Source organism: Meleagris gallopavo, chromosome 21 (genome assembly GCF_905368555.1).
Source record: "Meleagris gallopavo chromosome 21, MGAL_WU_HG_1.1, whole genome shotgun sequence".
Lineage (NCBI taxonomy): Eukaryota > Metazoa > Chordata > Aves > Galliformes > Phasianidae > Meleagris > Meleagris gallopavo.
Window position 1 is genome coordinate 3,406,359 of NC_139424.1, and position 24,503 is coordinate 3,430,861.

The 24,503-nt window shown below is 38.8% G+C and overlaps 1 protein-coding gene across 2 annotated transcripts; it reads right to left on the reverse strand.

Annotated features, from left to right (window-relative positions):
• Window positions 1–74: 74 nt before the first annotated feature.
• Window positions 75–24,156, reverse strand: RABEP1 (rabaptin, RAB GTPase binding effector protein 1). 2 transcript variants are annotated; one of them, XM_085240952.1, is made up of 16 exons: window positions 23,934–24,156; window positions 22,521–22,681; window positions 18,911–19,030; window positions 17,926–18,061; window positions 16,968–17,146; window positions 15,878–16,003; window positions 13,629–14,096; window positions 11,821–11,925; window positions 10,949–11,065; window positions 10,464–10,562; window positions 9,047–9,187; window positions 8,190–8,379; window positions 8,051–8,106; window positions 7,088–7,186; window positions 6,096–6,212; window positions 75–4,124 (listed from the first exon to the last, which is right to left on the reverse strand). In XM_085240952.1, the coding sequence occupies exons 1-16, from the start codon at window positions 24,064–24,066 to the stop codon at window positions 4,023–4,025; spliced, it is 2,349 nt and encodes a 782-aa protein (XP_085097078.1). In that variant the 5' UTR covers window positions 24,067–24,156; the 3' UTR covers window positions 75–4,022. The 2 variants fall into 2 exon arrangements, with proteins under 2 accessions (XP_085097078.1, XP_085097079.1); XM_085240953.1 differs by lacking the exon at window positions 11,821–11,925.
• Window positions 24,157–24,503: the final 347 nt, after the last annotated feature.

Below are 24,503 nucleotides of genomic sequence, written 5' to 3' on the forward strand. Positions count from 1 at the left end.
CCTTTGGTCCATGGCACAGTGACTGCAGTGGAAGCCTGTGGCAGAAGGCAGAGTAGAAAGACCAGAGAAGCGCATACACTTCAGCAGCTTTTTTTAATTGGGAACACTTTCTTCATAAAGGACACACCTTCAATACAGTTAACAAATGGTTACACTTGAATCCTGTAGACAGCAGAATTCTACATCCACAATTGCACAGGACACCAATGGCTTGGTTCACTGGAATGCAGTATTAACTTCCAAACACTCAGTTTGCCTTTATCAAAAGCTGGCACTGTCTTGACATTAAAAGGCCAATTATCTGCTGCAGACAAACTTTAGTGGACAATAAGTAATTCTTGTTCCTCCCCCTCCCTCCCACACTTCCCCTTTCAAAAAGGTGACATGGTCAAGCTCCGTTTTGAAAAGTAGTACTGCACTGCTACAAAAGTGGCACAGCAAGAGGTGCCAAAGTAAAGCTGTAAGGAAAGGAGGGCTGTTATTACCGGTTAGGTAACTAGGTTACCATACATGCTGCAAGAATACTTTTTTTTGTACAGATTAAGACTATACAAGTATAGGAATGCATACAAAACTTGATCTTGCCCCTTTTACAGACTGCATAAATAGAATCCAGCTTTCTAATCCACTCACCCTGTGTATCAGAGCTGAACTGTCAGGTTAGAAGTAGTGCCTGTTAAAAAAACACAAACTTATTGAGTGAGGAAAACCTACCACCCCATTCAAAACAAGCTCCAGAAAGCCAAGAACTGGAGGGAAGTGTTTAGTCTCTGATTTATTATAAGCGATATCATCATAATCCACTGAGTGAGCATCTACAGCTTTACAGAAAGAGTTTTTAACTACACTTCATTGACAGTGGTTTAATAAGTGCTCTGCAAATTTGGCACTTTTATTTTCTTTTTTGAAGGCCACTTTACATTTTCTTACATCTGCATTCAGCTGAAGCTTGAGTTACCACCTCTGAAGCCGTGCTTTCCTTCCCCAGCAGGACATTTGGTTGTAGCATCGCCCACCACTTTTGTGGATGAATAAGTTTCTAATTTTAAAATAAATTTTTAAAAGGGATGACCAGCAGTTGGTGAAAAAGGTCACTCACTCAGCCTCAAAATGGTCATAGTACTAAAACAGGGGCAAGGGTGCACAATGGAGTAAGGTGGTACAAAGGAAAACAACCACATCATCGCTGAATATCCTTCCTCTCCAAACCAAAGGATGTCTCTCCAGTGACACATGCAGTACTGGTTCACAACCAAGGAACTCAGCAGCCAGCACTGCTCCTTTCAGTGCTCATTAGTCCCTTTTGAGCCCTACTGCACACACACCCAGCCTGAGACCAGGCCTACAGGCCATTACTGGCCACTGGGAAAAGCATACAAGCATGCATACAGACACACACACGCATGCACAACTTCATTCTGCTACTGCTGCAATTGTTGCTGTGTCTATGAACGATACAGACTGAGCTCTCCCTCAACTGCTCTCTATGGACTGCAGAAAGGCTCCCTGCAGCCATCATCATCTGCAGTCTGACATCACCATGCCTACAGAAAGCCATTTGTAAAAATTCACTAAGGAAAAGCCTCTCCTGCACAATCCAAAATGGTCAGCCATGGCCATGGTTCAGGGGGAAGGCAAGAACAGGCAGGAAGATGGGGCTGCTGATGATAGGTACTGATAGTCAGACTAGAAAGGGATGCTGAAATGCCATTAACAGTTCTCTTGCATTAGAAAAAACAGTCCATAAACTCAACTAAAAATTCTTTTTCTGCATTTCTTCAGGTGCAATTCCTCAAGTGTTCAGCTTGCTCAGAAGATGCACGTCATCATTGTAGTTTAACCAGAAAACAACAGGCTTCCTTAAATCACTGCTGCACAGGTTAACAACCAGTAACCAGTTAAGAGTCAGTTTTATGGAAGGAAGAGAATGCAGGAAAAAAGCCTTCCAGTCTGCAGCTCCTTAATAAAGATCTATCTTAGCCCACCCAAGATTTTTATTCAACAGAATACAATGCTAACCTTTGGAAAAGTGAATGCAAAACATCTATTAGATTTCTGTATCAGAAGGCAGCTGCTCTCACCTCACAGTTCAGTAAATTCTGAGAGAGATTAAAAAACCCAAAATAAAGAACCTAAGTCACACTTCAACTTCTTTTGAATGAAAGGAGGACTCATTTGGAAGATGACAACCCTGCCATCTACTACTCTAGCTGTTACTAAGGTAGGAAAAATGGGTTTGAAGTGTCAGGATTATGAAAGTTTCTAAGGTGAATAAAATGCCTTATTTCTTGCAATAAATGATAAGCAACTGAGTTCATATGCTTCTTTTTGGCTGTTCTTAAGGCATTCCTCTCCAAAACCACCAGTCCTAACTTTATGTTAGTAGCAGGACATACACTGCTAAAACAGGATTTACGTACCTAACAAAATATAGTCATGTGCATTACAGTACAGAGCATTCTCTGTACTTCTGTTTTTTTCATCATCACCAGATCTATGGTATGCAAAGATAACACAATAAACAATAGCAGAATGCTTAAGATATAAATTCTGGACAATAACAAGCTGCTCTCTCAGCCTCTTCTCTTCAAATTGAGTCTTTGCTAGGGACTAGTCCAAGAACTCAATATGCACCACCACTATTACCACATCCGTACATTAAACTGTTCCTATTCAACTGCGTGCATGAAACTCCACTAAAAGGAGAAAAAGGAGGAATGCTTATGTCACCATCATGTTACTCATATAAAAATCCCAAACCTAAAACCTGATCAATCACAAGAATGTCCTGCCTTAGCTGTTGTGTTACACAGTGCAATTTAAATGCATGCTTACAGAAATACAGGACAGCGTACGAATTAACTCTGAGCAATAACACAATACTGTACTTCTAAGTAAGAGATGCACTGCACCTTTCCAACTTGAACCAGCAGAATAATGCAGCTCCAGCGCATTTGTGCTCTGTGACAGAGTGCCATCACTGTTTTGGATACTATTAAAACTAACCTAGAAGAGGAGGGTCAAGCTGACTTTGCTTTGTTCAGCATCTTACCTGGACCGTGCCTGGTGCCACCTACCAGAGCAAAGCTGCCCTGCACAAACCCCAAGCCAGTACTCAGACAACACACAGGGTTTTTGCTAACATATTTTCTTCACGTGGAGAGAGTTACTGGTACTGCTCAGCTTTCAAGATGAGAAAGAACTAGCTGTAATTCCACGTTTTAAATTACATTTGTGAAAAGAGATTACAAAACAGTGCATTTCTTGTGCTTTTCTTTAAGGATCAGAATCCAAAGGAAGCATTTCAAGGAGCTGCATTCTCAGTACAGCTTTCAGAGTTTTTCGGATTGGCATTTATCTGTTCAGGAGACACACAGCTCACTCGTGACCACCACATTTCAGCAGCATTCAGATTCTTCAACACAAAGTCAATGGTTAAAAAAAAAATAATACAACACTGAGTTATGAAATAAGATCAATATCCAGTGTCCTGCTAATAAAGTCATATTTTAATATAAAATATTCATACAGCATACTCTACACCTCATTCTCTCTGCTAGCTGAATACTGTTACTGACTATTCAAACAGAAAAACTTCAACCACTTTGCTCTTCAATGTTTTGGAGGGACAATATGGTTTCCAGCAGCTACTTTGATCACAGTATTGGGGGGAAAGGAAAAAGGGAAAAAACAGGGGTAAATGTTCCAAAATTCTACATCAGGTTACGAAGTTGGCTGAAAGAGGGGAAGTTTTTCAGAATGTAAGGACTGATCCCACTCAGTGGAACATGAAACACCGCACCCATTAGTGTTTCCATTAGAAAGTTCTCCTTCCTACACAAGTCACTCTTGTGCTCTCTTCCTGCCCAGCACGAAACCTTTTCCCCTCTAGAAACAAAACTTAGTCATTGCTCCCCTCTGTTGTCTTCTGCTCTTTCAGTTAGAGTTAAATAATAATTAATGTTGCTATAAAGATGAGTTAAAAACCCCAAATGCATCCTTGGAGCACGCTCATCAGGGTGTCATGTTTCAGGAAGCTGATTAATGTCCGTCAGTTTTGTGTCATTCAGGATTGCACGGATTCTTTCCAGGGAATCTGCCTGCCGGATCCGCTCCAGCTGCACCTATGGAAAACCAACAGACACAATGAGTGAGTAAAACCAGAACTGAGCCACTAGGGAACGTTAGCAACCCTTACTACCTGCACAAGTTGAAAAATGCAAGGCTTGAAGGAACACAAACTTAATTCAGAACCAAGAATGCGTGGTGGAAAGACATAAGGTTGCTGCTTTTAAGATACAAGCTACACTCTAGAGTGCCCAAGCAATCCTCTGTCTTCACTCTGCTTTGTCTAATAACCAGCCACTCACCATAGGGATCAGGCAAACTGGAGGAGATGTCAAAAGCAACATAAACTTTCATGGAAGTAACAGACATGCCTGACACATGCCTTCAGGCCTCTCAAAATTAAAGCTAAAACACTTCCAGAGGTGCTCCCTTTGCCAAGTGCAATCCCATTACTTGCTTTTCTGATCAACTCTCAAGTCATTTCATGCTGAAAAATCCCCAGCAGAACTACAAGTAAATTAATGCAAAGAAATCATCATTTCTTTGGAGGGGGAGCGAGCTTCGTGTTAGCATCTGAGTTTTCTGTTGTAAATTCCCAGCTACTGGTTAACTGATTTTTAGTTCTTCTTCATTGTGGATACCTAAGCTTGGCCAGTCAACACCTCACCCAAGTGACAGCAAGATACCCAAATTCTCATTCAGTACTAATCTCTCTTCTTGTGTTAGACAGCAGACCTTGTACTATGGACAGTAAATACAGCACAAACCATTGCATAAACATTGAAAACATAAACAGGTAAGAAGCTAAAATGTAATGACTGCTTAAGGGCAGAAAGACGAAGTACACAGCTACAACACACTCACTGAGGTAACTACTGAAGGCCTACCACACTGCCTGCAGGTTTTGAAAGAAAACTGCATGTCTTCAAAGCAGTGTGTGTATTTTTGCTCTTGGAACTGCACACACCAGTCCATGCTGTACTTTAGAAAGGGAGGATGATAATAAGCAAGAAACAATTTCACCAGCCAGTAGAATTCAACAGTCACTCTTGTACTACTTGCTCCTTCAGAAACAAAAGAAGACAGTTCCCTATTGTCCATCCACCTGAGCTCTGTTTAGTAAACAATCTCCTACATTCCTATTTTTGTTTTCCAAATAAACCTGAACTCCTGACTCAAAACAATCTGTACTAACTCTGCTGAATCTCACTAAGTGGACTCAGCAAGAACCCAAAGGAGAGAGAGCACTGAACTTCAGCAGATCGCTTGTGAACAAGGTTCCCAGTGGTTCTGATGGGGAGCAAATCCAAAAAACAGACACTGAAAGTGAGATCTATCTAACCTTGCCCCCTGAGCATAACACCATCCTGCAAACACTACATCTACAGCTCCCTTGGTGCTCTGTACAGTTAATAGTAAGACAGAGATCAGCTGGAATGAGCCTTAATGAAGACCCCTGCCAGAACTCACTGTCTCATCACCAACCACATATTCCACCTCTTGGAGGACATACAAGGAGAGAAACAGCAACAACAACAACAAGGATAAGACTTGGACAGCACAAATAGAAAGCAGTAAATATGGCAAGAAGAAGAACCATTCCATACATTCAGGACCAAACAGTAAAAATTCCTGATTCTGTCCTCAAATTTTTCACATTATAAAATGCAATAAGGTGTGTCATACAGTAAAGAAGTCAGGAAATGGACAATGAAATAATGAAATGCTGGGACCCAAAATTACTTTTTATGTCAGAATAATATGTTTTTATGAGAGTCTTTTATGACTCTCTACAGTTTATCATAATAACTGTACATCTTTGTTGCTGAGAACAGCTTGAAATCAATAATCAGAATTAAACCCTCTGATACAAATATTATACTAGCAATACCTAATCAGTTTACTACACTAATAGCTCTAAACATTTTTCATAAATGTCAACATAAGGAAAAATTGTAACTGCTGTAACTTATTTTAGTCAGCTTCAGAGAAGCAGAGACACACCTCACAGGTTGCATTGCCCTTACCTGAAGTGTCTGAGAAAGCTTTACAAAATCTCTCTGCACTTGTTCACTGACATCTAATTCAGTCTGCAGCCTCTGAGCTTTATTCTTCTCTTCAAACACCAGCTGTTCAAGGTTTGCCTGCAGAGAAAAAGATCCTTTATGCTACGTTTAAACAGCACAAACACACACACACAAAACACACACACACACACACACACACAAAGAAACTTGCATAAACTGATTAGAGCACAATACTGGAGCAAGAAAACATGGTTATTTTCAGTGAGCTGGCAAGAAATTAATCCAGTCAATCTCCACTTCTGTTTTACAAAATGCAAAATATGGGGCTAATACTCATCGGTCAAGTATTATCATGATTAGATACGTTCAAGTATTAAAAAATTCCCATGTCTTTTAACAGCAATATACTCAGGGATCTCAAAATGAAAAAGCATCATTCTGAGTTTCTCTGCAACTTGACTGTAGATGAAGGCCAGTAACCTGCTGATGGAAATGTAATTATCTTGCTGTCTTTAGTTTTAGTCAAAGAAGTCTTTGAGGGAGGGAGAGGAGAGAAGAGAAATAATAATTGTGATCTGATTTCTCTCTTTTTTTTTTTCTTTCTTCTTCTATCTGACTGTCAAAGTAGGGCTCCTTCCTACAGCAACAGAAAAATAACATTTATTCAGAAATAGTAGACCATTCATACCAAGGCCTGGTTAATCAGGAAGCTTTCTTCATTTTTATCTTTGGAAGATAACCCAAAAGAGATATTCAAGTCAGCAGCAACTCAGATCCAGTGCTTTAAAACTCCAAGTGCTAAGTGATTGGAATGAGGATTTAAATCCAGAGGATTTAAAACTGGATTTTAAACCAGCAGAGATTATTTCACTCCCAGAATCTTACCAACATTCCAAAACTTCCTCTCCCATTCTTTGGTAGTGATATATCCTCTGGATAGAGCCTGATTATCAAAGAAGTTGTATATGTACTTTACACCTGGACATATCTACCTTTGCTGCTGTTTCCTTCTTCAGCTGTTCTTCCAGAGTGTTTTTTGTTTCCTGCAGACTCTCCAGCTGCTGCAGGCTTTCCTGTGAAGAACTTTCTAACTATATAATTAAGAACAAAACAAAACGATTAACCAAAATTTCTGGCACTTCCATTTCTCACAGTCCCTCCACTCTGGAAGTCTATGTGCCTCTCCAGGGATTCAGAAATGAACCTAAGCAACCCTTCCTAAGGATACAGAAAGCACTATCTGTTTTTTCTCTCTTTTTTTTTTTTCAGAGCTGGAGAGAAGTAGCCAAAGCTAACTTTTTGGTTATTAATTAGGTAACCTAATGTTAGCTAGGAATTAGCTAAGCTAATATTTAGGCTATAGATTAATAAACAGAAAAAACACCTTTTAAGTACCAGACCTATGAATATATAAAGTCATACTCTGGCACCAATTCAGCAATTCTATCCTTCAAAGTTTCCTGGCATGACCCTATGCATTTCCTTTGAAATGGTCACAGAAGAGATTTAAAACACAGCTGTATGTACACTCTTAGTTGCTGCTGAGAGTTGCAATGCATTGAGAGCAACCTGTACAATGTCAGTGCTTTCAGTAAGAAAATTTTCAAGTGCCTATAATGGTGTTCCCTCCTACAGAAGGGTTATGTACATCTGTCCTCCACCATCCCACAAGCAAATTGAGATGAAGGAACAATAATGTGACGTAGTTTAGTCTCCTTATTTCAGCTCTCTTTCCCTCCCAGTGGCAGGCAGACTGAACACAAATATATATTTATTACTGATATCCCTAAGGCAGTTGGGAAAAAAAGGCAAATTTTCTCAGATATTAAGTGGGCAACGTCAAAGACACCAAAACAGAGCTGCTTTCAAAGTCCTGACAGAAGTAACAGAAAAAAAGAATTATATTTTCTTTGTTTAAACATATGTAAAAACCCTACAGTGAAAGGGTTCCTTACCTGTTCTTTCTCCGCTTTTATTCTTTCCAGTTCAGCTTTTAAACTGGAAATGGAAGCTGAAAAACAACAATATTAAAGCTTGAATGCAAGAAAAATCACATCTTCAATTATCCACTTTGAGACTTTTACCCCTGCTCACCAATTTCCTCTTTGCAATTCTCTATTTCCAGCTGTAGAGTTTCTTCTATGTTTTCTTTCAAATACTGTTCAGCTTGAATCTGTTCTTTTAAGAATAAAATCTCTGCCTTAAGTTTCTCCTCAAGGTGATCTGCTGCTGTCCGCACACTAATGATGTCTTCACGATATTTTAAAATCAGCTCCCGGAGCTCCTGAATCAACGATGAGCAAGGAGTTGTGTTGTGATTGTCAGATATGCAAAGTACCACATCTCTACCCAACACAAATTTGTGCTACCCCAACGTTTTCTCCACCATACCAGATCTTAAAACAAAACTACAATTAGTTTACTTGGTCATGGTAAATGAAAAGCTTGTAAAGATGCTTTTCTCCACAGGGTTATTTATTGCCCATTCCCCTGCCCTTCACTCCCTACTCCAACCCATCTTTTAAGCTTGATGTGCTCAAGCTGTGAGTGAGTGGACACAGACAGGATATCTCTTGCTTATAAGAGGCTCATGATTATCACTGGCTTAAACCTTAATGCTAAGGCAAAAAATAAAACAGTGGACTTAATTTAGTGAATCAATACTTGCAATGGAGCCATGGTGATTGAGGGGTTGTGCACACTAAGAACTACAGACAATAGAGTAGCTGTTGGGTCAGAGTTAACAGAAATTATACTCTGAAGCACATTTATGACACAACTCACAATCACCAGTGGGAATCAGATAAGTGGTTTTTGTATATCACAGAATTTGGGGTTCTAATCCAGAATATTGTTCAGTGTACTGCTTTCAGGCAGCTTTTTGATAAAGAAGCATCTTCCAGTGACAAGTGGCACCCACTGTTTATGTTAATGATTTAGAAACGTTTTACCTCTGCTGCTTCTGGTAGAATGAAATCTTCAGCTTGTTGTAAAGACACATGCAAGCTATGTTTTCCTTGAAGACTTTCATTATCTTTCTGCAGTCTCACCAACTCTTCTGAAACCTGCTCCCTTGACTGCGTCAGGACAGCCTTCCAATAAAAAGAAAAGCATAAGTTCTCACTTAGGATCATGTTCAGATCTCTTTATGCCCTACTTACTATTACTTCTTTCAAAAGTATGGTGGAATCTTTGTAAAAGAAAGGAAACAAAGTGGTTTTGTTGATCAAAATTATCAATCCCCTCTGCTGCCTGGGGGCAGCATCAGAGGGGGGCATGCATCAGAAATAAAGGCAGATGAAAAGAAGCAAGCAATAAATACAGGACTAACAGATTTCCCAGTTTTCTTCCATATTTATCCATTAGCTAACTGTGCTCATGCAGAAAATATGTTTCAGGAACTGCCAGAGCTGTTTATTCAAGTCATGTAACAGCTCTGCTGTAAGCTCAGGTTATTAACCTTAAATACTCAACCTGAAATTTTCAGCAGTGGGAGTCTGCCTCCTATGCCTTCTAACATCAAAACAGCTTATCCTTTGCAAAGAACAAGTATTAAGAAAACATAGTTTTGCCTGTATTACAAAATAAATAAATCCAGTGAAATTTTTTGAGAGGAATCATAGCTCAGGATGTCTTTGTATGAGTATTGTAGGTGGACAGTTCTAAAAAGGAAACGCAGATCAGTACATTCTCTGAATCTCCTGCATTCCAGTAGGTGCTGCCTCACACAGAACACCAAACAGAACGTATCTACAAGTGATATCCTGCAGGAATCCTGGACACCAGAAATGCAATCCTGAGATTGAGAAGAAGGAATCTTTCCTCCCAGCACTGCTGCATTAGGAAGGAGAAAAGAAGAAGCCTGATTCCAATACAGAAGGGAATTGATTGGTTTAAGGAAGTCAGACTTCATTCTGCCCTAGAAAATGAGGTCCTATTCCTGTCCTCTGGCATAATTCCTATGTGAGACTCAAAATAGTTTTTAAAAAGTAAGCTCCCAAACATACCACTTTCTGGGTGTTAGGGCTGATATTTTAAGTCTGACCTGCTAAAGCACTGAGCATTCATCTCAAACTAAAGAAAACCTACTTCGTCTTCAGATTTGAGGTGAAACGAGATGCTAAATATACATGAAAGGTAAAAAAAAATAGTTGTCTAGTAAGTTTTATATTCATCTATGTGCCTACACGTAATTTGTGATGGACTGGCCTCAGAGACTGTATCAGAGCTCACACAGTCAGTATTTTTACATGTTGTAACACCGAGCACTTCCTAGCCAGACTGGGGCAGTCTTTTACAAGCACTCTGAGACCCAGAGGTTAGACAAACAGTATCATTCAAGTGATCTCTTGGTTTAAGCTGTCTTACCATTTGCTCCTGGACACTTCTCTTTGCTTGAGAAAACGCCTGCTGCAGTTCATTGAGGAAATTTTCCGACTTCTGACATTTAACCATTAGCAAAGAGATCTTAAAAAAACAAAAACACACAAAAAAAAACCCCACAATCAAACAAAAATAAACACATACAGAGATATAAAGCATGAAACAGATTTTGAAGAACAACATTCTGAAGTTCCCTGTTATAATTGCTAACATATGCTTTGCCATTTCAAACTAAAATTGATCCTGTTAGTAGAGAAACCCACTAAAATTGATCTTGTTAACTGCTTTCTCAGTAAAGTGATATCACATTTCTTTTCTTTTCTTTAAGCTAGCCCCAGAAATTATCACCTTTGCTGCCTTTGCAGCAGGTAGTTCACCCAAGAACAACAGAAGACAAGAAAGAGTTCTTGTTACATACTATCCAATAATGTCTCTTGATTCCTACCAGCTTTTTTACAAAATGCTTGTACCTGATTAGAGGAATCTTCAGCACTTTGTTTCATATACTCCTCCAATTCCTGTTTATCTTTCATTGTTTTTTCCAGCTGGTCATTAGCCTGCCTCAGCATCACCTGCAGCTTTTTCACCTATGTTATTAGAACAAAATAATTTTTGATACATCTGGGGAGTACTCATTCTCTGAACAGAAATACAGCTTGACCCATCCCACTCCCAAGCAATAAAACCAATCCCTCAAATTACAATGCAACACAGAAGTTCTGCTGTTCCAAAAAAACTGTGCATCACTGACTACACCTACAAAGAAAAAGGACATCAAACTGCTCTGGAGCATTGCTATGTAATAAGTTCAATCACTTATTTCAAAGCAGAATGTGACTCACATCTTCTGTACAAATCTGAAATTTGTTCTTTGGTATATGGCAGGAAACAAACCTTTTCCAGTACTTTACAGTCATTTTATGCTGCTAGGATGAAGTCCTCTCATTTTTCCTTTACCATTAAAAATTCTAGCAGTATCAAAGATAATAGAATTTAATGCTTGAAAAGCATTTTAAAATATAAATTATGAAAGACATTGAACTCAGCATGAGCACAACATCTTTTTATAGAACAGTGCCTCTAACTCATGATTCTGTAGCACTGAGTAAAGTGGTTTTCTGTGGTAAATATTTAAGAAATACGCTTACTGGTTTGTTGTCATGAACACCATATAACAAATTATTGTCATGGTAATAAAATTACATAAGTTATCTGGATTTCAAGTATGCTGGCATTGTTCAAGATAAAAGCAACAAATAAAACAGCAAACGGCTCATTGTTGCACGCTATAACAACTCCTACAGCTATCAAAATCTTGCTACAGGTAGAAAAGAAATCCTACCTGGTCTCTTGTTTCAGCCTCCTGAATCTGGATACCTTGCAACTGCTTCTCATAATTCGAGCACATATCGCAGCGCCTACCCAGCTTGTTCCCTGCATTCTGCACCTGGAGAACAGAGTTGTCACCTGCCACGAGGGCTACAAACTTCTTCAGGGAATGCAGGAGAGGTACAAACTCTCAGATGTGTTGTGTGTTCATAAAATATTACTGATAAGAGTCAGCAGCAGAATCATGTAACAGCAAGAATAAGTTGTTGTAGAAGTACGAGATAATGTAAAGCAGCTGCTGTGCATCAGCTCTTCCTGGCACAAACCCTACTACTAGCACAAGAGCACTAAGCCAGGACATGCAAGAATTAATTGGGTCATTTAGAGCATCCTTTTGAAACAGATCACATAACTACCTGGGTAGAAACAGACATTTCAGAGAAAAGACTTTAATTTATTTAGGTTAATACTCTTCCCCACTATAGCTCAGTATCGGAATAACAACTAAAATAACAGTTGGGAAAGAAGAACGTGAAAGAAAAGTTTAAAACAAACAACAAAACAACATACAGTAGGGGGAAAAAAATGTCCAGGTGTGCAGCAAACAAACAGAGTTTGCCAGCCGTGAGGGGTACAAATGGGAGTTTTCTTTAAGTTCTAACTGCAGTGAGGGCTGCACTGAAGTCTCATTTGTATTTGCTGCTCCATGTGCCTCCCACACAGAGCAGCAGTTGCATGCCCCCTGCCTGTCCTCCTGCCTCTAGAAATAAGTGGGAAGCAGGGTGTTTATTCTCCAAATTCTACAAAAGAGTTGGAGTAAAATGTCATCCAAATGTCAGTAGGGCACAAAATACTCAAGAGTAGAGGACTGCAGCACAACAGATTCTTCCTCTAGGTATGACAAAGTAATAGCAATACAAAACCCAGCAACTTTACAATAGGTTTGCAGAAATCTTTTAAGTTATGATTTACCTATAAGTTGAATTCAGGAAGCTGAGGAAATAAAATATCATCACTTCTTCACCTCATCTGTCCTTCGCTTGTTTTTTTCCACCTGCATTCTGACATCCATTCCCCCAGCACCTCCATCTTGCCTTTACCCATTTCTGACTTCTCTTTGCCTCCCTTTTTCCCCCTGAAGCATTACTTCTTCGGCCTCTCTTTGGAAATAATAAGCAAAGGAGCCTGCTCTTTTCAGCAGGAAGCCAAAAGCAGGCTTTAAAATGGCATCATACAAAGCTGCTGTAAAACTGACAGGCAGAACACCCAGAAGCACCAGTTTCCTTGGTCACCCATAGTGAAGCTGGCATAGCATTAACACTAATCTGTTGCTCGTTGCTCTCATAATGTGGTTTTTAATGATGCAAGTCCCTGACAATGTTATGAAGCTTCCTTTGTACTAGCTCTGTATGCTATGCATATCTTGGTTGCTCATTTCTAAATCGCACTCCATGCATAACCCTCAGTAAATATCCTCAGCATAACAAAAGATCCTTTTGTTACTCTTAGGCCCTCCCTAGCCATCCCCAGCTCCCTCCACACATGAAATCAACAGCTACTTCTGCAAGACCCTCTCCTAGATACACTGCATCAAATAAAGCTGACTTGCCCATGAACGTGGCCCATCAATGCTCCTTATATTAAGTGTGCTTAACCTACAGAAATACTCCAAGTGAATAGCTATGTATGATGCCACATATTTCCTGATTGCAAGTAAAGCATATCAGGAGAACTGAGCAACTTTTTCCCACAGGCAGCCCACAACACAGAGCCTCCTGCCACGTGTGGGATGCTCACAGCAGAGGCACGGTGGGCACTCACCTCCTTCTGCAGCAGATTCCACTCTGTCTCGCTCACCAGGCGGTAACCACTAGGAGACACATACGCGCTTTCAACTCCTTGTGTAACGCTGGAAAGCAGCGAAGCAGTCTCTTCTTGCTCTGGTGTCATTGCTTTGATTGCTTTCTCCTGATCTTTGGTTAACATAAACCCACTAGGCATTTGCAGAGACCCAAGGGAAGCTGTATCATAGTTCTCAGACACTGAATCTGCTCCAACAAGTGGTCCAAAATCTGACTCATCCAGGTTCCCAGCAGATTTTGCTTTGTTGTTGTATCCTAAAGCTTTGGACTGTAAAGATCCAGATGTCCCTAGACTGTCTGTTGACTGTGCTCTTCGTAGTCCATCCTTAAACATATCGTTTTCTGATTTGTTGAATGATTCACCAGAAGACAGAAGCAAGTCAGCGTCCAACGAATGGACTGAGCTGTGGGTGCTATTTAAATGCACCTGTAATTGAAAAATAAGGGAGAAGTTACATACTGCACCCTAGAAGCATGGTACAAATGAAATGCTGGACACCACATATAAGGCGTATTAAAAGGAGACTTAAATTGGCTTTAGTAAAAGCATCTGATGGCTAAACTTACGACTGCAGAAAAAAGAATACAGAACTGAAATGTACCAGCCACCATTAAAGAAAAATAATCTTCTGTTAACAGAGTGCTTTTGTAAGAGTCTGTCTTCCTGCCAGCTCTCTTACAAGGACACAGTCACCTTACATCTTCTAGTATTTGAAACAAGGCACTTCTTCCACTAACAGAGATACAACCTGCAGCATCACTTCCAGATCTGTAATCCAGAGAAACTGTGCTGGATTGCACTTTCATAACTATGCCTAGATGTCTGTTCAACTTAAAAAAAAAAATAAAAAATAACACCAATGTAAAAGCAAGCAAAGAATGATGCATTTAAAATCTACTTCATGCTGACAAATGAATATTTCTCTTGTATCTCTTTCTTCTGCTTAAGGAGTCTGACAAAATATTGCAAGAGAAAGAAGTTTTTGGTTGTTTTTTTTGTTTGTTTTATACTATATTTAAAATTTCATTTTCACATAAAATAAACTGAAAAGGAATGAGGCTAAGATTAAGTAGAAAAGCATCCTGGGGAATGTCAATACCAAAAGCCACAGTAGCTGTCCTGTGACCTGTATAAGGAACATTAAGTCTCTTGATCTATTTTTATTTATTTGCAGCGCTGAAAAGACACCAGCAATGCTTTATTTAAAAAGCATGAGACTGTTTTCAAAACATCTTCAATACTGTACACTTCAGCTTTGCCATTAGGCAAGTAAAGAAAGTAACACTGAAAATAAGTCTCTTTAGAAAAATATTAGATTCCATCATAGGTCCAACACAGACTAGCAAAATAGATAAGCAAGCAAAACACAATGGAAGAGGAGAAATAACTGCTCATTCTGATACCTGCTTCTAAGTTCCAAGCTGTGTGCTCAGTGGTCTTTCTGCTTCACAAGTGAAAACCTTAAGCAAACCTCAAGTGCAATTTCAGCTTGTCCTAGAACACCATTTCCCACAACACCAAAAGCACCTGCTAACGAACCACATCCAGCATTACCACTTGTTCTGGCTGTACAGTGAAGCTGCTAACACAGCTCAGGTGGCTTCAGCAAAAACCTGGTGCTGAGCCTCAATTACTGGCTTGGCTGACAAAAGCTTATTTTTGCCTGCTGAATAGATTTGGCCCAATCCCTCAGTCTGCACAGTTGGATACATCTGGATATAAAATATAGATAGATAGATAAGACATACAGATGCACACATGCTATTTTGCACATACTAAAGCAAATGACTTATTTAGCCATCAATGACCTCACAGTTGTATAACCAGTGTAAATTTAGTACAGAATTCAAGAAATAAGTTAGCAAATCAGCTGCAAAATGCTTGGTTCCTGTTCAGATTTAACTGGTTTAATGCTGAAAATTTAGGTGTTTTAGGAGGTGGTTATAAATCCCAAAAGTGTTTAACAGCAGTTAACATCCAGAATGCAGAAGGTAGATACAGTTTCTAACAGCAACTCTCAGAAGATTTTAAAGAATCATTTTCCGATTTTCATTAAAATTTATGTATTCAAATGCAGCTCAAAAGGTTTTTTATTGCTTTGTATGAATTATAAGAGACAGAGAACAAAGGGCACAGAGGGCATCTGTATTTGTAATCATCACCCTGAGGAATGAACAAGTACATGAAGTTGCTTTGAAATGCTTTACCTCTTCATTAGAGAACTGGGTAAGGGATTCCTCATGGGCTAAAGAACACGAAGCTTTTGTTTCATCATCTGAATCTTTCTGTTTCTGCTCCTTTCTTTTGCTAAGTCTCTGCTGATCATCTTCTTCCTGGAAATCAATTGACCAAAAAATGAACTTATATAAGCAAGATTCAGCTTTACTTTAGTAGTCATTAGCTTTCATCATAAACAGTTACAAAGAAAGGCAGCAATAGAATGGGGTTTTGGTTTTCTCTCACATTCTTTGTTGTTGTTGTTAAAATCCCAGTAGTTACCTCTTCAGGGTCCTTTTGGTTACAAGTCACTTGGTGTTCATACCACAGCGCAACCAAACTCACTTAAATTATAACCTATTTTTCATAGTGGACAATCGTTGCTTAGTTGAACAATTTTAATCAAATAATGCAATATTTAGAACAAATTTCCTGTTACAGGAATTACCAGATAAGCAGCTCTAACAGCTCTTACACTGGCTATTGTACAGAACCTGGTAACATACACTAAATGCATCCCTAAAGACCGCACACAGACCTTCAAATCAAGCATGAAAATAAGTGCCTCGATGACACTAAGCACTGCAATATTACAAAAAGAATCAAATAAAGACATCAGAGAAAACAAAATACTAATACACAATATGAGAGAATTAAAAAAACCAACAAACCCACACCCCAAAACCCACAAAAACCTAGACAGAAGTGAACCTCCTATCTTAGCACTTCTAACACCTTAACATAATTTTTTTATGCCATAGATGACAGTTTCTTCCTCCAAGATTAACTTTGGATATTATTACCTATTCACTTAACAATATTAGCAACATTACTTTAAAGGGTGCTACAGATACTAGTACTGAAATATACAAACACACTGAGCTTTTCTGTTACAATCATCAGCTGTCATTCAAATGGAGAACTTCTATTTCAACTGTCAGCTGTCATTTTTTGGAAATACTAACACACATCAGTAACTTTTGCCTCCAACATATGTTTTCTATACCTCTTACACTGTATTAAATTTACAGGATTAAAAAAACAAGAGAGAGAGGAAAAAGAAAACAAGCAGAGACTGACCTGATCTTTTTTTTTCAGTTCTTCGACCTGTCGAAGCTGCTCAGAGGTCAGCACAATCTCCATACGTTGCATGTCTCTCATCAGCAAACGCTGGGACTCCAAGAACTGGTCATTGGCTTTTTGCCACGTGTGTTTCAACTGGTTGTGCTGCTGTCGCTCTTGCTCTAAGAGATGGCAGACTATTCAAGAACAGAAAGAATCATTCTGAACCAGAATTCTTTAATGACTCCTCCTGAGTGAGGCATTCTCGTGAATAGAAGTAATTATTGTTCTAATAAAAAGCAATATGGCTCTGTTCAACAACTACTAAGGATGAAATAAGAATTTTTCTTAATTCCCGTATCAACCTTGAGAAAAAGGATGCATTAGTGACAAGTTTAAGATTTCCCAGTTAGAAAACTAATGCCTTCAATCATGAGCTTTAATATTCTCCTTTTTAATGCTGGTATTAAAAGACTGTCTAATTCCCTATTTATTTCAGCAGAAAATTCTGTTTTTCATGTGATTCTGCTTCCTACAGTCATTTCCACATCCATTCCACCACAAGGCATTCAGAACTGAGATATTTCAGGGAGACATATCACCAGATTACATTATAGAAATAACGCTCATAATTCTACACAAATAAAGGACACCAAAATCACTTTAGTAAGAATAAAGCTCTCAATAGTATGAGAACCTAAGACAAATTCAACAGCATCTCTAGAAAGAGTAAATGAATTTATGAAGGAGAGAACTGATAAGAGGACTCCAAAATCAACACTTTCATAAACAGCCCAGGGGCTGTCACATCTATAAATAATGCTCTCCCATGCCCTCTATTTATTTATTTATAGTCCAGCTCATATAAGAAATCAGAAGAGAAGTAACATACATATTGGTGGATTGTTTTGTTTGTTTGTTTGTTTTGCATCCTTATAGTGTCCAAGAGTCAAAAGGATTATCACTAGACAGGCACCTTCATGCAGCTCTTTCCGCAACTTCTCTGCATCCTCTTGCAGGACAGATTTTTGTGTGTTGAGAACAGCCACGTACATCTCTAAGTCTGTCCTACAGGACTTCTCGGCCTCCAGATAATGGTTCAGTTCTTTAACCTGAATAAAAAAATGTGAAATACACAATCTCAGTGAAGTGATAGTTGCAGGCATTCCCTTTTTGTTAGGAGTCAGGGTCACATGTTTGGGTATCAGGAAGCTGCTGAGGACAGCAGTTGATTTCTGGAAATCAAAGGCTCTCAGCTATCAGTATGGAAGTAGTATTTGCAGGGTAATATTTTTCCCTGAATGAATTATTCATTAAAATTCCACTAAATCAAACATTTAAGTAACTTAACTAAGGTTTCTATAGTTAGATCACAATAGTGGCAGCACCAAAAAGTGGTAAAGAGGCAAACATCTAAGAGCAGACAATTAAGTAATCCTTCAGTCAACACTGATAAACCAATAGCTACACAATATGTCTGGTTTGGGGTTTCACACTCAAAAGATGTGCAGACAATCTAAAATGGAGCAGTTGGAGAACCTAACTATAAGGCAGTTGGGGAATGGACAAGAAAAAAAAACTAAGCAACATTCAAATCCATGCGAGTCTGCAGAAGAGAAAGGAAAATCTGTTCACAGAGGATGGGGTGAAAATCAAAACCAATTACAACAAAGTGCAAAGCACTTGTATTTCTGGAGTGACATTTTATTTGTTGAAATTATGCACTCATGTCTAAGCAGGGATTACACACACATAATCCAACCTTGAAAACAGAAAGACAGGGAAACACCTATAGGCAAAATATCTTATTTGTGCTACAGGAGAAAAAAAAAAAAAAGTACTGTGCATGAAGAGCTTCACAATACACATTTTTATTTCTTACAAAATTTGCCATTATTTATCTGCATCAAACAAGCACGATGCAAGACACAGATTGGGACGTGGTTACAATTCCACCTTACCTTTGATGCTTCTAACTCCTTTATTTTTTCTTCAGCTTCTATCAACTTCTCCTTTAATGCTGCAATCTCTTTCTCCATAGGCATCACAACTGAACGAAGCTTCTCAGCATCTTCCTGGGCCTGAAATTAACACAATAAATTTTGAATAACCCATTAGCAACTAAGTTTCAAATCCATGCATGGGTTGGGCCACCGATATCTGATTGAAATCCATCACTTTAGATACTTGCAGGAAAATTCAGGGGCCATGCATTTTCAGAATGCTTACCCTTCTGTGTTATTAAAGGCCTAACAGTCCTGCAGCATGCTGCCACATGGTACATGTGAAGAAACTGATCACAAGAACTTCAGGGTGAGTTACTGACCATTCATGTACTTATGAAATGAAGTAACACATAGTGCAGCTCTGTTCTGTTTCGGAAGATTATTTTTCAACATTAAATTACTACTCATGCAGCATCAATTTTTTGGTGTTAGCATACTAAGTATTTCAAAATCATATACAGCCAATCTATCAAAAAAACTTCCACGATTAAAAAACAGTTCTGAAAAGATCAAAGCAGGGCAACACAATGAGAAGATTAATAAGCCAGGAAGAATTTAACCTGATTAACGTTGGTTTTATGTACGGAGACTGAGAACGCTCAGATTTTCTCTATTTGCTACTGGAGGAATTCTCAGCAAGGGATGGGGGAGGGGGGAGGGCAGAAAAGGGTGTCCCAAAACTGAACCTTGAAAAGCTGACACTTAGCCTGATCAAACATGACAAGTGCTAGACGAAAACATTCATGCCTTGTTTTAAATCTAGGCTAGAATGTAGGTTTCTTAGCCTATTCACTGGATTTTCATTTTCTGGTAAGGTTATTGATGACTGCATCCTACACAAGACTTCCAAGAGCAGATCAGACAAGAAAAAATGTTAATAGTATAAGAATAAATTAGTATTATAATATATAGAAATGCTACCAGCTACAAAAGGCTATCAAGAAAATTCTATAGGCAAAACATGATTTTCTTCATGCTGTATTCACTTCTGCTGTATTTTATCAGTGCCTTCCAAAGAATACAAATCAAATCTTTGAGGAAACGTGGGGAAATCACATGTCCCAGTGAATTCAATACTAGGGACATGTGACAGTCACACGTACACACACAGCCCCACGCTGGCAGCCAGCAAATCATCAGTCACATTTTTTGAACAGATGGGAGAAGGAGTTCAGCTTCAAGGATTGCTTTATAATTCATTTATTCTATCAGTTCTGTTTATTTAAACCTATCTATAGCAGGACATGGATAGCCCCTTATTCAGGGCTGTTGAATAAGCTGCTCCCTATTATTCATGATGGCTGCAAGAACATTCCATCGCCAGTCTGACTTCACACTTGTTGTACGGTGTTACAGTTCATGGATTTTCTCTGCTGCTTAAAATGGATCTTACAGCCAAATGGAACACATCTGAACTGAGACACCACTGAGCCAAGAAGGTTAGAAGCTGGTGAATATCCTGGACTGCAACGTGATACCTGTGATCTTGTATCTGCTCTTCCATTCCTCTCACCTCACCCAGCACTGTCAATGCAAGACAATGAGATGGTTTTCTGCTAGTTTTAAGAATAACTGGATTTTGTATGCTGGTACAGGATCTACTACACAGATTTTTTTTATTATTATTATTTATTGTGATGTTTGGAGATTCCTTAGAAATGAAGATGAAAATATTTTTAAAAAACTCTTCCCAAGTTCATGCCTTAAGATAAAATACATCTATCTTTTTAACACACAATATGAAGACAGAGGATGAATTCATCTCTGTTAGACAGAAATACCATTTTGTATGAGGAACTGATTGCTAGTCATCAAGCACAAAATCCCAAATGATCGAGAAAATTCTTCTTTTCTCACTGAGAGCTGTGGCATGAATATTCATTATTTTGATACTCAACCACAGCTTTTTGTGGGCTTGGGCTTGCTTGTTTGGTTTTTGGTGAAATTCAATGTCCTCTTCCTAGTTTTGATCTCATTCTCAGTCTCCTCGAGGAAAAATGGTGCAGGTTTAATGAGGAAGAACATTTAAAAACCCATGGAAAGCAGTTCAAGCAATTATTTCAAGCTGCACTCTGAAAACAGATTTCCCCACCCCCTCGTGTTACATCAAGTACATGTTCCTCTGCTTTACAGACCCATAAAGCTTTTCAAGCTTATATTGATCACCGACTGATAAGTCAATCAAATTTCCCTGAGGATCACAAGTAAAATTGATTTCCACTTGAAAGAACTACAGCTGAAGACTGTATTTATCTGCTATCCTACACTTTTAAATGCAAACTGGACAACAGCAAAGCTACTAAGCTTAGGTGAGCTGCTCCACCATCTGAGCAACTTGCAGCTCCAACTCTTACATGATCACTGAGTCCAGATGGGAAATCAGTCAGACTTCTACACCATGAAATTTGTATTATCTTTTTTTTGCAAGGGACCCATCACACTGATCAAATTCTGATCCTCCCCTTGCAGTTTCTGCCAAAATTCTTTTTCCCTCAGCAGGGCTGAAACCAACTCTAAAACAAACAAAGAAAAAAGCTATGCCTTAAAAATCCAGCAGCAGTAATTCTGCACATAGAATAGCGTCAAGTAGGCTTTACTCAAACTCCCATCTTTATAAATCAAGGACTACATAAAGAAGAGTCACTGAGTACCAAGCAGAAAATATCCAACAAAAACTATCAAGATTCATGAATCTTGTTTATAAGTCTCAGAAAAGAAATTCCAATTTGACACACTAATACTGTTGCTTTTTACAATATAGTAAGACCTAGTAAAATTCTAACTAACATACAACGTTTGTGATACTCAGTACTGTTTCTTTGCTGACTGAAAGCAGAAACGTGGAAATGCAGTGACGTGGCATATTATCAGATATTAGCCTACTCTTTTCTTTATCCAACACAAGATCATTTGTTACATTAAAATAAAAGAAGTCTTAGAATACCTTGAAGCCTTTCGAGAAGATGAATTCACTCAACCAAAAGTATTTAATCATATGATATATAAGATTCCAAACCTGAACCATTAGGACAAGTTCTACCTCCTTCCTGCCTGAAGGGCAGGAAATACACAAAACTTCAAATGCAACAAAAAATCCATACTCAACACAAGGCACTTCAAGTTACTTCTGTGGACTGTTCCAAGTCACAGAATTTTGAATCTTTCCGAACTCCAGGGCAATTCCCTTTCACCACCTAAAGCCTGTTGTTTTTATGACAGCAAGGTTCCATGCTTTCTAAGAAGTCAGCAGAACAGAATAGTGTTGCCAAGAATGTGAAGGACATTAAATCTGCAGTCACTTCAGATAAAATCTAAAAGGGGGCAACAAGAATTTACAACCTCCTGCTTTTACCAGCTGAAGGCCAAACCTTACAATTTTCCCACTGCATCTATATAATCAGCTACAGCACCATTACAGATTCAAACTCAAGATCAGGTCACAATGAATTCTGTGAAAAATGGGCTGAAAGTTGGCAGAACCAGGCTATTTACAGTCTAGAAACAAACACATGGGTAACAACACAAATACATCAAACAAAAGCTGGAGAGCTCGATTTCAACATACCTTTTTCATTTCATTTTCAAGATTTTCCTCCTCTTGGCCTTCAGACAGTCGTCTCCTTAACTCTGCTATTTCTCGTTCCACGTTTTCGCGATACTGATTCCACTGAGCTCGTTCCTGTTCCATCCTGTGATGATACTGGAGCTCATAGTCACGAACAGTCTCTATAAAACATTATTTCTAAAACTTAATTTCAATGTAAGTTAAAAATAGAGCTTTATTAACTTCATCTCCAACCAGCCACTGGTTTCTCAGAGTTAACTGAATCTATAACAGTGAAGTCTCTCTTGCCCTCTCCTCCCTTTGACTCTTATCCCAAAAAATAACCACAGAAGCACAAGATCCAAAGGAACCACATTTCAGTTTGGGCCTCTGCTATAACACAAACAGGCTGCCAAACTGTATGATCCCTAATTTCCAAAGAGCATACGTGTTTAACATCCTGTTCAGCAACGCATTTTGTACCTTCAAGCACATCAACGAGACGAGCTACCAAACCCACGCTTCTTTATTCTACAATGCAAAGAAACAGCTAGAACTTCTCAAACCTTTCACTTCTCTATTATTATTACTACCCTTCAGGTAAGGAGCTGTTTTTAATATATATACAGCAGCTGGCACAACAGAACCTTGATTTAAATTCATGTACCTATGTAGAACATAAGTAAATAGAAATTTGTCTGTTCAATATGCGTGAAGATTTGTGTTCTCTGGGGAAAAGCATTATACAAAGATGGAAACAACGCCTACAGACAGCAGGCTGTAGGCTCAGGATATTGTGATCTTTAAGAAAGCAGCCATTTATGGAAACAGTCTGTCCCCAGTTTACATCCTGCATTTTATTCCTTGCACATAGTTTGTTTCAGGAAGGAGAACAGCTGTGCAACATGCAAACATAATACAGAATAGCTCAGGAGCATCAAGAAAAACAGAAACAAAACACAACACCCCACAAGTGAAAAAGAGCAACACATCCAGAAACTAGCCTGGGGAGAAGTCCATGTGATACTACTGGAGGGACACAACTGTCTGACAGCAGAGCTGTGTTCACACAGGAGAAAAGACAATCACACTGTCAACTTGAAGCTGTTTTCAGACTTGTCAAATTATGCACGTTATGCATATCTTCAAGAAGAATCTTCTAACTAAGTATTTGCAGTTCCTCAGAATTTTTTTGTATATATATGGGAGTTCCCACGGCCATGATCCCTTCCAAATTCTATCCCCGTATTCACAGAAAAGAAGAACCAAGCATCTTTTGACAAGAGTAGGAGTGAAGCTTGATTCTTCTGTATTCTAGTTGTGCCAAACCATAAGAGGCAGATATCCATATCCCATGCAAGAGCAAGCACAAATCACTAAATGTATACTCAAGAGGCATCTGATCTTAGCAGCAGCTTGTTTGGTTTAAGTTACCTTTCATAATAGCTTGTAGTGAAGCTACTTCCTCTTGCCACTGTCTCTTCACCTCATCAATAGCTTCCTGCTTTGTATTCTCAGATACTGTAGCTATAGCTTTGATGTTTTCCATTTCAGCATGAGCTTCCATAAGTTGTGTCCGCAATTGTCCCAGATCATCTTGGGCTGCCTGCAGCACTGCATTTTGTCTTTTCAGGTCCTCTGAAAAGAAATATTATTTCCAGTTAGCTTGATTAATAAATTCAGTGAGAAGAGTATTGACAGTGACTGTGACAAAGAGCAATGCTCTAACAAGGGGTGAGGGAAGTGTTGACATTAAAGAAACCAGCCATAACAAGCAAACAAGTGTTAGCAGGTATCTCTAGGGAACATTTTTCCTTGAATTCATTTGTCTTTGCCTTTTATTAAAAAAAAAAGTAGCTTTTTCCTTACTGATATAGCCACAAAATGGACACTGTAGATATAACCAATGAATCAGCATGCTTGATGAAAGTGAACCACGCTTTTAACTAGTTTGGTATTATTCAATTATGATAAAGATTAAAGATAAGATCCACAGACAGGAAG

Excerpts from the sequence above, each read along its gene's own strand:
- RABEP1 (XM_085240952.1), bottom strand. The coding sequence starts at position 24,066 with ATGGAAGCTCATGCTGAAATGGAAAACATCAAAGCTATAGCTACAGTA. Across the intron at positions 6,213-7,087 it reads AGAAGGAAACAGCAGCAAAG|GCAAACCTTGAACAGCTGGT; the intron begins GTAGATATGTCC and ends TTTTCTCTGCAG. Across the intron at positions 4,125-6,095 it reads AGCTTTCTCAGACACTTCAG|GTGCAGCTGGAGCGGATCCG; the intron begins GTAAGGGCAATG and ends GGTTTTCCATAG.